Source organism: Perca fluviatilis, chromosome 12, assembly GCF_010015445.1.
Source record: "Perca fluviatilis chromosome 12, GENO_Pfluv_1.0, whole genome shotgun sequence".
NCBI lineage: Eukaryota > Metazoa > Chordata > Actinopteri > Perciformes > Percidae > Perca > Perca fluviatilis.
The window spans coordinates 34,198,682-34,213,373 of record NC_053123.1 but is presented as its reverse complement, the minus strand read 5'-3'; the positions used below and the strand labels follow the sequence as shown (position 1 = coordinate 34,213,373).

At 41.0% G+C, this 14,692-nt stretch overlaps 1 protein-coding gene across 1 annotated transcript; it reads right to left on the bottom strand.

Annotated features, from left to right (window-relative positions):
- Window positions 1-10,558: 10,558 nt before the first annotated feature.
- Window positions 10,559-11,510, bottom strand: LOC120569460 (olfactory receptor 6N1-like). Its single transcript, XM_039817323.1, has one exon. It carries the CDS (start codon window positions 11,507-11,509, stop codon window positions 10,559-10,561), a length of 951 nt encoding a protein of 316 aa, XP_039673257.1. The 5' UTR covers window position 11,510.
- Between the last annotated feature and the right edge of the window lie 3,182 nt (window positions 11,511-14,692).

Sequence of the window (14,692 nt, the reverse complement as noted above, 5' to 3'; positions counted from 1 at the left end):
TTTTTCTCCTCTCTCTCCACACCTCTGTCTTCAGACTTTTGCGTTTTTACCCTTTAGACGGTAACGTGACGGTGGAGTGTTTTTAAGATTTCCACTCTGGAGGGTGGTTTCACTTTTTTGCGTTTTTAAGCCCCAAAAACGCCGTCGGCGTATAAACGAAAGGCACATCCGATAAAATAGTTTTTTGTTTTCACCCGCGAGCGTCATTGTGTAAACAGGGCCTAAATCTAGCTCTCAGAAAAATACACAGCACCCTCTCCTGACCTACAGCAGATATGGCAACTACTGAACTTTTAATAAGTTTATAATAATAATAATCTCTATCCTCTAGTTTTTATGCGGGTGCGTGGGACAACCAGTAACCCCTGGTTAGAAGACCTGAGGGGCCTGTTCGTAGTGTACGAATGGAGCAGGTCCGAGATATACACAGGAGGCTGACCATGCAAAGCTTTATAAGTCAGAACCAATTTGATCCTGAAGTTAATTGGAAGCCAATGTAATGAGTATAAAATTGGAATGATGTGCAACATCCTGCTAGACCTGGTCAGCAGCCTTGCAGCAGAATTCTGGACTAGTTGTAGACGGTCCTGGGACGATTTGCTGAGACAGGTGAAAATAGAGTTGCAAGCCAAGATGAAATAAAAGCATGAATGATCATCTCAAGCTCAGAATGTGAAACAGCTCCTCTAAGTTTGGCAATGTTTCTTAATTGAAAGAAACATGTGTAGGTCAGAGATTTAATACGTTGATCCAAGTACATGTTTTCATCAAATATTACACCAAGATTTTTCAGTTTGGACTGAACAGCTGAGGACAAGGAGCCCAGCAGCTGACTAATCTTGGAAGGTAAAGTGTCCAGAGCAACAATAAGGACTTCGGTCTTATTTTTATTGAGCTGTAGGAAGTTGTTTGCTAGCCAATCCTTGATCGAATTGAAACATTTAAGCAATTTTATCAGTGTCTTCTGGCTCAAAAGAGACATACAGCTGGATGTCATCTGCATAGAAGTGATAAGAAATATCTCCAACTTGGCTAATTATATGTCCCAGGGGGAGCATGTACAATGAAAATAAAAGCGGACCTAACACAGAACCCTGTGGCACCCCACAGGAAAGGGCCGCAGTTTCTGAGGAATAGGGACCAAGAGACACAGAAAAACTTCTATCTGATAGATAGGAGGTGAACCAATCCAGGGCGCTTCCTGAGATACCAACCCAATGCTTAAATCTTTCAAGCAAGATGTTATGATCCACTGTATCGTAAGCAGCACTAAGATCCAGCAGCACCAAAACAGAGCATTGACCCTTGTCAGAGGACATTAATAAATCATTGGACACTCTAAGAAGAGCGGTTTCAGTTGAGTGTTTCTGACGGAAACCAGATTGAAATTTGTCTAAAATGTTGTTTGCATTCAGGACAGCAGTGAGCTGTTTGAAGTTGGTATAATATCTCCTGGGCTTGAGGAATATTTCATACTGCTAACCAGATCAGTGAGTTCTTGTAGCGAGATTGGAGCAAAATGGTTCATGATTGATGGGCGGATTGAGTAAGCCGAAAGTGGAGTAGTCAAAGGGATAATGCTATTTCTGACATCACTGATTTTCTTTACAAAGAACTTGAGAAAGTCACTGCAGTCCTTATTTGAAAAAATTGGCACTTCAGGGGGAACAGGATTGACAATATTGTTGATGGTTTCAAAAAGGACTTTAGGGTTTTGTTTACTGGAAGAAATAAGATTAGCAAAATAAGTTGTTCTCGCCTCCTTGACCATGTTGTTGTATTCAGTTAATAGGTTCTTGTAATATAGCTGGTGAACATGAAGCTTGGAGGATTTCCACTGTCGTTCAGCCCTCCGACATGTATGCCTGAAACAGCGTATGGAGTCACTAAGCCATGGGGATGAGTTGACGGGGGAAACACGACGCATTTGACATGGAGCCACTTTATCCAACACTGATATGCAATATGTGTTGAATGAATGGACCAAATCATTAATGTCAGCATGAGAGGACAGTACTGCGCTTTGGACAAAAGCTGCAGTAAACTTCTCAGCTGAGGAATGATTTAACGTGCGAGAACATCTCACATTTTTACTGGGCAATACATCTGGATTAAAAGACAATTTAAACAAAACACAATTATGGTCAGTAATATGCAGTTCCTCAGAGCAAACAGAGTCAATATTAAGACCAAGAGTAAAAACAAGGTCCAAAGTGTGACCCCCAATGTGTGTAGGACCAGAAACATGCTGGATAAAATTAAAAGCCTCAGTGACATTAAGAAAATCAGCAGCTAAAGTGCAAGACAAGTCGTCAACATGAATATTAAAATCTCCAACCATAATAACTTTATCCAACATAATAACGGATGATAAAAAAATCACAAAATTCAGACAAAAAAGAACTCTTAGAACGATTTAGCGGTCAATAAATTAAAATACAATAAAATGGATTAGAACTACCAACTTTGGTAACCTGCAGTTCAAATGAGGAAAAAACTCTAATGGGTACTATCCGACTTTGAAAGCAGCCTTTATATACCACCGCGAGCCCTCCACCACGACCTGAGGTCCTGGTAGTACTGATAAAACAACAGTCAGGTGGACAAAGTTCAATTAGAGGGCCGTATTCCAAGTTTTTCTGCCAAGATTCCGTCAGGAACAGGAAATCAAGGCACCTATTAATAAACAAATCATTCAGAATAAAAGATTTGTTTGTAGTGGATCGAGCATTTATCAGCGCCATCTTGAGAGGCGCGGACCCACTGCTAGGTACAGCAGGGGCCAGGGGACGCAGATACCTCGTGAAGTGATCCACCAGAGCGTTTCTTCAGGGTGGACGATCTAATTGTTAAAATGGTCTGTATGGGACGATAGAGTGGTAATTGTGTAATTGCCACTGACGGGCTGTATGGGGAGATGTCACTTCTGACAATGTCCTAAGAGAAAGAAGTGGTACTGAGAGAAGAAGAGTCTGCGAAGGGGGTGTGTAGTGTAAACAGTCATTCACGTGCGGCGGACTGTACAGCGTGCTGTATGTTAGCTGCTAAAAACGAGCTGCCCAGCTTGTTTGGGTGGACACCATCGTTCCTGAAATAGGAGGAGCTATTCCAAAACAAGTCAAAATTGTTGATAAATCCAAAATTATGGGCACAGCAGGTGTACTGGAGCCAGGTGTTAAGACTCAGAAGCCGTCTGAATAGCTCTGAACTGCGGGACACCGTTGGCAAGAGGCCACTGATTTGCCACAGAGCTCTAAAAGGCTAAAAATGTCGTTAAAATCCTTCCTCGTCTTCACCGATTCCCGACGTGCCATATCATTATGGCCCACATAGATAATCACCCGAGTTATGGAGGGTGAGAGAGACTGCAGTAGACCGGGCAGTTTCTCCAGAAGGACTGGGACTGTTGCTCCCGGAAAACAGTGAGTTATGGCTTTAAAAAAGCGTCTGTTTCTGGTAATGCTGTGACCCACTATCAGAGTTGTCAGGGCAAAAAGAGGATGAGGAATCTGAAGGCTGGGCTGCTCATGGCAGCAAGGAGTAAGGACTACACTGCATGACAGGACAGGAGAATTTTGTGAGCCCGCTGAAACGGTACTGAGTGGAGGATTACCTACCAGGTCCGGTCAAGGAAGCCCACTAGAGTGACAAAGCACAGCCTCTTTGAGGATCCTGCGCCGAGCAGAGGCGGTCAAGGTCAGGGAGGAGGGAGGCCACCAAGCTGACTTTCTGTTGGATTTTTCCGGAACCTGGGCAGCGTTGACTTTTTCCGCTATCAGCGGCGGTTGGCCTACGGGGTTGACAGGCGTTGTGGAGGCGACCCGGTTTGGTCGTAAGCGGAGCTGCAGAGGCACCAACTGTGAGGACCTGATTTTCCACAGCTAAAGCAGCATATCGGTTGGAGAGTGACAGGAGAGGTGGAGAGACGGTCCCGTCAGAGCCCCTCTTGCGGCTGCGGACCACCACGTCAACCCAAGTTGACTATGGGTGGAGTAGAGCACGAAGAGGGCCGCTGACATGCGGCTGGGTCCCATGCCACAGTGTCTTGCAGGGCTGAGTCAAGAGAAGCCAACTTCTGAGACTGTCCACAGGCCAGATCTACATAACTGGACAATAAGGAGTCCTTCCTCCAAAGTTCTTCCGACAGCCTTAGGATGTCTTCTTTGACGTTTGTTATTTGTTTATTTGCATTGATTAAAAGTGCACTGCCCTCATTAAAACTGACGCAGCTATCACAGGCCATCATGGATAGCGTGTTTGCGGTATCAGCAGTAGTGGTAGCAGTGGTAGCAGTATCCATTGTAGCATCCATTTTAGCAGCAGCAATTTGAGAACGCTTTTCTTTCCTGGCCTTTGAAAAGCGTCCCCGGCCTGGTGGCAGCAAGCTGCCGCCGGATCACGGGCCCAGTGTTAGTTTTCTGTCGTTGGATCCCGGGCCTGGTGGCAGTTGGCTACCGCTGGATCATGGGCCAAGAGGCCGCTGGCCAGTCCTGAAAACCTGCGCCATGCTGCTTGCTGTGCGCCGTGCTTGCTTGCTGTGCATGTACTGGTGAAATAGATTTTTTATCCTGTTTTGCTATCACACTGAGAGCAGCTACCTGTAAACACAGGGTCCAAAGGGAGGTACGGTGTGTCACACTGATAACATCTTTCTATGTTGTGATGCATCAGTATACCCGAGCGCAGACTTTCAAGACCGGTGATATACTTGCTTTTCTACTCGCAGAGACTACCTGCTGCATCGTGAAAGGAATTGTTCACACACTTGCCCATGTACTATGCTTGTTACTGGAAGATTTCACTTAAGGGCACACTAGAGAACTCAGAACAGATTTGTATGATGTAATCAAAAAACTTCAGGAGGGTATTACTAAAGTTTTTTTGATTTTGATTGTGACAAAATCAACTATTAATTGATTGTCAATATGGATTTAGAGAAAAAAGATCAACATCGATGGCTTTGATGGAACTTATCGAAAATCTAACAGGTGCAGTTGATGATAAGAAGTTTGCGGTGGGAGTGTTCATAGACCTCAGGAAAGCATTTGATACTATAGACCATGATATTATGTTGGAAAAAATGGAAAGGTTTGGAATCAGAGGTGTAGGTCTGGAATGACTGAAGAGTTACATCAAAAATAGGAGACAGTATGTACAAGTGGGAAATGCCATGTCTAACTTAGTTAACATCACGTGTGGCGTGCCACAAGGTTCGATAATTGGACCAAAATTATTCATTATGTATATCAATGATATTTGTAATGTGTCCAATATATTGAAATTTGTCATTTTTGCAGATGATACTAACATTTTTTGTACAGACCACTGTTTACAAAAGCTAATGGACAAAGTGACAGTAGAATTAGGTAAATTGAAAATGTGGTTTGATGTAAATAAGTTATCTTTAAATTTGAAAAAAACAAAGTTTATGATTTTTGGAAATCGCAAAACACATTTAACAACTCATGTAAGCTTAAGGATAGACACAGAAGAGTTAGAGAGAGTTTATGAACACTGATAATTACCTTTTGGGGGTTTTTATTACCCATAAAATCAGTTGGAAATCACAAGTAAATCATGTAAGATCCAAAATCTCCAGAAGCATTGGGGTGTTGAGTAAAGTCAGACACTTCCTAAATTATAGATCTATGAACACTCTCTACAGCGCGCTGATACTACCATATTTAACATACTGTGTTGAGATTTGGGGAAATGCCTGTAAAACCACTCTACAGACAGTGTGCACAGTTCAGAAAAGAGCTATACGAATTGTGAATAATGTTGGCTTCCACTATCATACTAATTCTTTATTTCTCAAGTCAAATACACTGAAATTCATGGACCTGGTAAACCTAAATACTACGTTAGTTTTGTATAAACCCGGAAATAATCTACTTCCTCCTAATATTCAAACTATGTTTAGAGAAAGAGAAGGGGTTCGCCCTCAGAGGCGATCTAAATTGGAACACAACCTACCTGTAATACAGTAATGAAAAGCAGGTGCATTTCTGTCTGTGGCGTGAAGTTATGGAATGCATTACCAAGGGAATTAAAACATATTGGGAATGTTTTTAAATTTAAAAAAGGTTTTAAAGACATGATACTAGATATGTATAGACATTGAGTATTATTGTGTGTGAAGGTGGATAATCATGTTGATGATGACAAAAAAACCATTACCATTATAGTTGTCATCATTAATTATGATATTATTTACCTTAAGATGGCAGTTGTAATATATATATATATATATATAAAGCACTGACCCTTAATGGGTGTATGTATGTGTGTATGTATGTTTGTGGGTATGTATGTAGGTATGTATGTATATATGTATGTAGGTAGATGTAGGTATGTTTTTAACTTGTTTTAAAAATGTGACAAGGGGGGGGGGGGGCGTTATATAAGCTGAAGCTTCTAACCCTACCCTTTGGTTATAACTAATGACCAAATAAATTCATTCATTCATTCATTCATTCAAGTGGGGGCTCGTCCGGGATTGTCACAAACCGGCCCAAAGAATGTGACAATGAGTAGACTATTCAGCTTAAAGTACCAAAGAAGGTTTCATTGCTGAAACAAAGAAGATAACTATTTCCAGAATCATGAGGTGTGGTGACTACTGGAATCAGTTTTGAGTGTGGTAAATAGATGAATGAATTTGAATTTTGACAAAAACAAAACAAAATTGGCAAAACAAACCCAAATCAGGAGAGACAGACAATGAGACAGGTCTGGCAGATATACACTTGGTTAAAGTGACTATATGTATCTTTTAATATTTCTAATGCTGTCATTTTTCAGACAATGGTCTTCAATGACCTGTAACAGCAAACAAGACTAACAGTGAAAAGAATGCCATTTTTATATAGATTTTAGTAAGGCCTCTGCCCAGGTTAGATTTTTCCTGCAAAGTGACAGAATGATTTGCAGCAGGTAGACAGCGCTACAGTAACAGTAATTCTGACTGGTCATAGATTTCATCATAACAACTGAAAAGCCTGTGGCCTTTTGAGGCATGTAAAAGGAAGCAGGAGATGTCTTTGTATAGGCCTAATTGTATTTTAATGTTATTTTAGAAGTCATCTGCTGTAGTTATGGCTGATACTGGGGCAGAGCCATCACAGAAAAGAAGGAAATTAAATGAAGAACTAAAAGCTAAAAGGGAAAGTGAACGACAATGCACTGCATGAAAAGTGGGATTTTCTTCAGTATGCGGCACTGTAGATTGTCGTGGAACTTCAGGTTTACGGCTGTACACGGCAATTTACAGGCAACACCGAAAACTGCCGAAAATTGTCGGAAATTGACGTGGGCCTTGCTTGGCAGTTGTCCCCCCATGACCCCCCTCCCTCTAATTCTAGGGGAGGCTTTCACATGTAAATGAAAATGCTGTGAGCTATACAAATGCAAATCAGGGTAGCAGCAGGGGGAGTTTTACCCCAGGTGACATTTTTCTAAAAGGTATTAACTTAATTTTAAGAAAATCTCTTAAAATAGATCAGACTCAGTATAGCCTAATTGTAGACTCTTCAATTTTAGCTTGAATTGATTTATTTAATGGAAGTATGCTAGATTAATTACTTTGTATGTCATTAGCAATGACCAATGTTATGTAAAAAAGATACACAAAATAATTTATTTCAACAATTAGTTTTATCAGGCTTTGCCACAAAGGTAAAATGTGCATTCCATGATTCATTCACAGTCTCCTAGCTCAACCACTGAGCATAGTGACATGACTAGTCTTTGGTCTTGCTCATCCAACATTGTCTGGTGGAATGGAGACAGAGGCTCCACTGTACAGTTTTCTAAGAGAAGTCTTTCTGCTGACACCAAAACACTGTGCTTCACATAAAGCATATCAGCTTTGTCATTGTCATTGAGTTGTTTTATAAAAGTGTATTTTTTTTATCTCGTAATTTACAGGAAGCAGTCCGCCGTCTTCACAACTCTGAGATAAACTGTAGCAGGCACTACGAACCGGAGCAAGGGTAATATTTGAAGAATATGCTTTCATTGAATGAATTTCATTAATTCTTCTGTATAAGGACATAGATACGTTAATAGATACCAATCTTAACCATAGTTGGGTTTTTTTCAGACTAACCTCGCCTCATAACGAGGCCGTGACCTATATTTGCTCGGAGCTGTCTGCAAGTCCAGATTTACATGACGCTGATAATGACGCCATTGTGTGTAAGTAATTTTTACTTTTTCATCTTTCCTTGTTTAATTTTACTGTGACTTATGTTTTTTATTCATACCACTCTCATTTAATTGTTTTCCAGCTGCCTGTAAACTACAAGACAGCACGCAGGAGCTTCAGCTGGAAACAATCAGATGTGGCATCGCGGGCAGAAGCTGTGAAGAGTTCAGCTCGGAGTCGGTCGAGAAGAAAAGAGGGTACGATTAGATCCGTTTGGTTAATGTGAATATTTTTCAGGTGCATTCATAGATGTGTTGTGTCCATACGCAGTGCAGACCACAGACGTCTGCTAAATGGACAGAATGCTGCCGGTTACCTACAGCTCCGAGCCGGCCGTGGGTTAGGTGTGGACGGTGCTGCTTCTCGTGAGCGTGGGATATTTGTTGTGTGTGCTGTGTGTCTCCGATGCTTTGTACGCAGTTTTTTTCTGTCTGTGTTTTGTGTCAATAAAGCTCTATCTTTGAATAAACAGCACGTTCCTGGCAAATCATTTTAACTATGATAATCATGACATGAATATACAACATAGCATATATGAAATAAATATATATATACATAAATAAATAAATATATATATATAATACATAAATAAATATATATATATATATATATATACAAAATTTTATTATTATAATAATGATGGCCAAGGTTGCCCAATAGCCTAACACCCGTGACAGACCTGTGAACCAATCACGGAGATTTTTCTTGTTTAAAAGTAGTGGTTTCATCCAATAGTGAGTGAGAAATTCCAGCCAGGCCAGACGTTCTCTGGCCAGCGCCTTTTCTTTCTAATTAGATCCATTAACACCTCCGCGGAGGCTCTCCACATACGTCATGGTTCGTTTCCGACAATATGTGGCACAGACGAACGTGACGTTCACAGCCTGTAAATTGTCGATAACTGCCGAAAATTAGGGGATTTCCGGGCGCTTACAGGCATTTACGGGGACGGAAATCCCACTTTTATGCAGTGATGGGCGATAACACAAGTAAACTTTGGTCGGGCTATCAACAGATGGAGACGATTATGGGATTGTAAATAATTCAAAAATGTCCCTGAATTGGCCCTCAGGTATGTAATGTCTATTTCATTTAGAAAATAACTTTATAATGCGCAATGTGGTTGTACGTCAGAAGCTGACATTAAATTACGTCCTTCCATTTAGCGTGGAGGTTTTATTCCTTTTAGTCTGTGTTTGTGTCGGCCTACTTTTTCCGTTTCCCTTGTACCCTCTGTAATGCTTCGACAGTGATACCCGGTTTGGCTCACGAGACATCCAAAGTAGGCTAAGTTACCGTATGCAACACTTAAAATGCAACAATGCATCTGTTAAGTATTCTTTTATTGTAAATGAATGATTTTCTGTCAGAGCAAAATTCATCTCAACTATATGACCTGCCTGTAATGATAACTCAATAATCTAAATTGGGTAATACAGCACCGTAAAGAAAAGATCTTTTACCAAAGCGGACGCTAGAATCAACACCAACTGAAATTTACATATAGCCACTGTAAGGCCTAGATAGTCTTACACAGGTGCCAGCCAAATACCTTATTGACCCTCCGAGACTGCCAGCTCTTGTAGGAGGAGGTCAATGAAGCCACAGCAGGCAGAAAGGGAGGGTTTTGTACATTTGCTGTTATCAAAATCCCATCGCCGAGGGAAATGAATGACAACCTTTGAGCTTGCAAGTTACATGCTGGTAGTGGCAAGTTTCTAAGAAAATTTCGATGGTGCAATAAGACAGGCTTGCCCGGCTATTTCGCAGAATGATTGCAAAGATTTACAAAAAATATGTAAACGGCATTTACTATCTAACTGGGATGTTATCGGACCGATTGGCGGTGATTGCCATGGACAAAGTACACTCAGCAATACACTGGTAAGAGAAAATAACGTTTAACCATGTATCCAGCTAATTTAAATAGCTCACATTTCTGTATTTTGAGAACACTTAACTTCTTTTAATAATTAATGTGGCCATTAATTTTTGAGGGATCCAAATGTTCCACCAAAACAACTTCCTTCCCCAAACTATTTCGCAGAGCCAGCGTTGCTGCGTCCAAAGCTTAGCCCCTCCCATGACAATTGTAATTGGTTTAAAAAAATGCAAATAACCCAGTGCGTTTTTTTCCGTGTCCTAGAATTTTTATTGGCCTTCAATCGGCCTAAAGAAAGCAGCGTATAATATTCTGAACAGTTGAAACCAAATCAAAACCACAATGTGAGTTTCAAAGCCCCCTTAAGATTTATGTAATAGCAAACAAGATCTATAGATGAATACATTTAACATATTCCAGAAGCACATTTTGTACCTTAGCAATATATGGTTTGCTAAATGTGGATTTTAAGTTTTACATTTTGCAGCAGGAATCTTCTTAAAAAAACTAAAAATCACTCCTTTGATTTGAGGCAGACTCAGGCCATAAACTAGAGGGTTATTAATGGGAGGGATCATCAAATACTCTAATGATAAAACAACTGTGATTATAGGATTCATTTTATCAGCCTCAAATCGAGTCAATGACAGCTCACAGAAGAGAGAGAAAGAATAGGTCATGAATGTCACGATGTGAGGCAGGCAGGTCTGTAACGCCTTTCCTCTGAATTCAGACGAGCTTCTCCTGCAAACAAGCAGAATACGTAGATAGGTGTACAGGACAAAGAACAGGGGGATGAAGATGGTTGTCATCGTGAGAAACTGACCTGCTATGTTGTTCAGAGTTGTGTCCACACAGGAGAGCAGAACCACAGGCCAGTTGGAACAGAAAAGCCTATTCAGTTTATTGCCACACAGCGGTAATCGGTCAGTAAGATACCACATGAAACCCATAGCAAATGCAGGGTAGAGCATGGCAAAAATCACAAGATGTGTTACCATCTTAAAAGTCATTTTACTGTGATAGTGTAAAGGCTGGCAAATAGCAACAAATCTATCGTAGGCCATGATGCCGAGGAGAGTCAGTTCACATGATGCATAGGTGTAAATAACATATATCTGAATGAAACATAATTGACGTGAGATCAAATGAGTGTCAGACAGAATGTCCATCAGAAACCTGGGGAAGAACGCGGCTGAGCCGTACAGAGAGTTAAAAGACAGACAGCAGATAAAAATATACATGGGCTGATGCAGAGACTTCTCCAGACAGACTGTCAGAATAATGACAATGTTAGCAGAGACAACAGTCATGTAGAGCAACAGACACAGACTGAAGAACAGATATCTGAGGGGCCCAAAGTCTGCAAACAGAGTGAACTGAAAATACAAAGGATTCAGGCTGTTGTTGCTGTTCATGTCTGCACAACAGCAGAGCTGGAAGAAGAGAAGTGAAAACAGATTGAGGTACAGTAAATTAGATTAAAATGTGTGCATCAAAACATCCTATTTTAACAGTAGACACAACACTTACAATAAACCTGCATTCATGTAAGTTGCATAAACTGCACATTTCTAACAATTGTGCCTGATAATATTCTGCATAAGTAACACATTTCAGATAGTTCAGAAAGACATGTTCAAAAAATAGACATGGAAGGAAAAAGGTCAGTGTCACATGAACTAAATGAACAAGCAACCTCACATTTTTCATTGAACAATATTACAGTTGAATGAATGAAAAAGAGATGTATCCAGGTTAATAAGGCTCATACAGTGCCTTGCGAATGAATTCGGCCCCCTTGAACTTTTCGACCTTTTGCCACATTTCAGGCCTCAAACATAAAGATATAAAACTGTAATTTTTTGTGAAGAATCAACAACAAGTGGGACACAATCATGAAGTGGAACGAAATTTATTGGATATTTCAAACCTTTTAAACAAAAAAAAAAACTGAAATATAGGGCGTGCAAAATTATTCAGCCCCCTTAAGTTAATACTTTGTAGCGCCACCTTTTGCGCGATTACAGCTGTAAGTCGCTTGGGGTATGTCTCTATCAGTTTTGCACATCGAGGACTGACATTTTGTGCCCATTCCTCCTTGCAAAACAGCTCGAGCTCAGTGAGGTTGGATGGAGAGCGTTTGTGAACAGCAGTTTTCAGTTCTTTCCACAGATTCTCGATTGGATTCAGGTCTGGACTTTGACTTGGCCATTCTAACACCTGGATATGTTTATTTGTGAACCATTCCATTGTAGATTTTGCTTTATGTTTTGGATCATTGTCTTGTTGGAAGACAAATCTCCTCAGGTCTTTTGCAGACTCCATCAGGTTTTCTTCCAGAATGGTCCTGTATTTGGCTCCATCCATCTTCCCATAAATTTTAACCATCTTCCCTGTCCCTGCTGAAGAAAAGCTGGCCCAAACCATGATGCTGCCACCACCATGTTTGACAGTGGGGATGGTGTGTTCAGGGTGATGAGCTGTGTTGCTTTTACGCCAAACATAACGTTTTGCATTGTTGCCAAAAAGTTCGATTTTGGTTTCATCTGACCAAAGCACCTTCTTCCACATGTTTGGTGTCTCCCAGGTGGCTTTTGGCAAACTTTAAACGACACTTTTATGGATATCTTTAAGAAATGGCTTTCTTCTTGCCACTCTTCCATAAAGGCCAGATTTGTGCAGTATACCGACTGATTGTTGTCCTATGGACAGAGTCTCCCACCTCAGCTGTAGATCTCTGCAGTTCATCCAGAGTGATCATGGGCCTCTTGGCTGCATCTCTGATCAGTCTTCTCATTGTATGAGCTGAAAGTTTAGAGGGACGGCCGGGTCTTCGTAGATTTGTAGTGGTCTGATACTCCTTCCATTTCAATATTATCGCTTGCACAGTGCTCCTTGGGATGTTTAAAGCTTGGGAAATCTTTTTGTATCCAAATCCAGCTTTAAACTTCTCCACAACAGTATCTCGGACCTGCCTGGTGTGTTCCTTGTTCTTCATGATGCTCCCTGCGCTTTACACGGACCTCTGAGACTATCACAGAGCAGGTGCATTTATACGGAGACTTGATTACACACAGGTGGATTCTATTTATCATCATTAGTCATTTAGGTCAACATTGGATCATTCAGAGATCCTCACTGAACTTCTGGAGAGAGTTTGCTGCACTGAAAGTAAAGGGGCTGAATAATTTTGCACGCCCACTTTTTCAGTTTTTTATTTGTTAAAAAAGTTTGAAATAGCCAATGAATTTCGTTCCACTTCATAATTGGGACCCACTTGTTGTTGATTCTTCACAAAAAATTACAGTTTTATATCTTTATGTTTGAGGCCTGAAATGTGGCAAAAGGTCGAAACGTTCAAGGGGGCCGAATACTTTCGCAAGGCACTGTATATGACAGACATTCAAAAGGTTCTTTTCCGCAAGTGAAATGTTTGCAATTACATTCAACCTTTCTGAAAAGCTTTTAGCGTAGTGAAGTTGTCCACTTTGTGTCTAATAACAGCTGACAAAATCAGCTGAAACAATATACTGTATATAGTGTTCATATGTATCCTGTGGTCTGTCCAGCAGTCAAAAAGATATTCAGAAAACAGTCTTTGCATCAGTATATGTAAACATAGTTTTTAGAATAATACACAGCACCCTCCCCTACAGCACCCCCCCCTGACCTACAGCAGACTGAGGCAGCAGCTGAACTTTTATCCTGTTTTGCTGTCACACTGAGAGCAGCAACCTGTACACACAGGGTCCAAAGGGAGCTACGCTGTCTCACACACTGACTACGCTTGTTACTGGAGGATTCCACTAGAGGGCTCACCAGAGAACTCAGACCAGATTTGGGAACCACTTTTCTAGGTTATGATATAAAAGGCACAATATTTATTGACCTTCAATCACGTGAAAAAGCAGCTCATAGTATATTTTCTAACATGTGCTTTAACATTTGTTTTTGAGAAATAGACAAAAGAATATTCTGTTAACATTGTAGAAACCCACAATGTGAGTTTCAAACATATATTTTAGTAAGTGTTGGGACCATCAGTGGTGTTAAACCTGAGTTTAACCAAAAAGGGCTCAGATTGAGCTGACCGCAAAGACAAAAGAAATATGGGGAGAAGACAAAGGAATCTTGGCCTGCATGTGAACCCCAAAGCCTGTTCACGAAACCCCTACAGGTCGCAAAATGGGGAATCTACCTCCAACACGAGGAGAACAAGGCACACTGGTGGTGAGACAAAGAACTGCTTCACACCTGCGACGAAGGCGCATTTTCCCATTGGCCGTTGGGCCTTTGAATGCACCACCCCTCCACTAGGAGGCGGGGGAAAGAATAAAATCTGTCGGCGACCAAAAATCCTCGTTCTTCACGGTGAATTGTTCGCTACAGGAAGACACAGCTGTTCGAACTAGCTAACCAGCGTCACCTCGCTGGTCAAGATTGAACTGGGACATTTAATATCTTTCTGATATAAAAGGGATTCGGAGGGAATACTGACCCTCACATCTGCAGCGGGTCTAATCAGCCCGGATTCAAGGAAAAGACGACAAAAGTTCCCGTTTTCTTGCTTGTCGACTTGGATCGCGTGTCGTCCACTG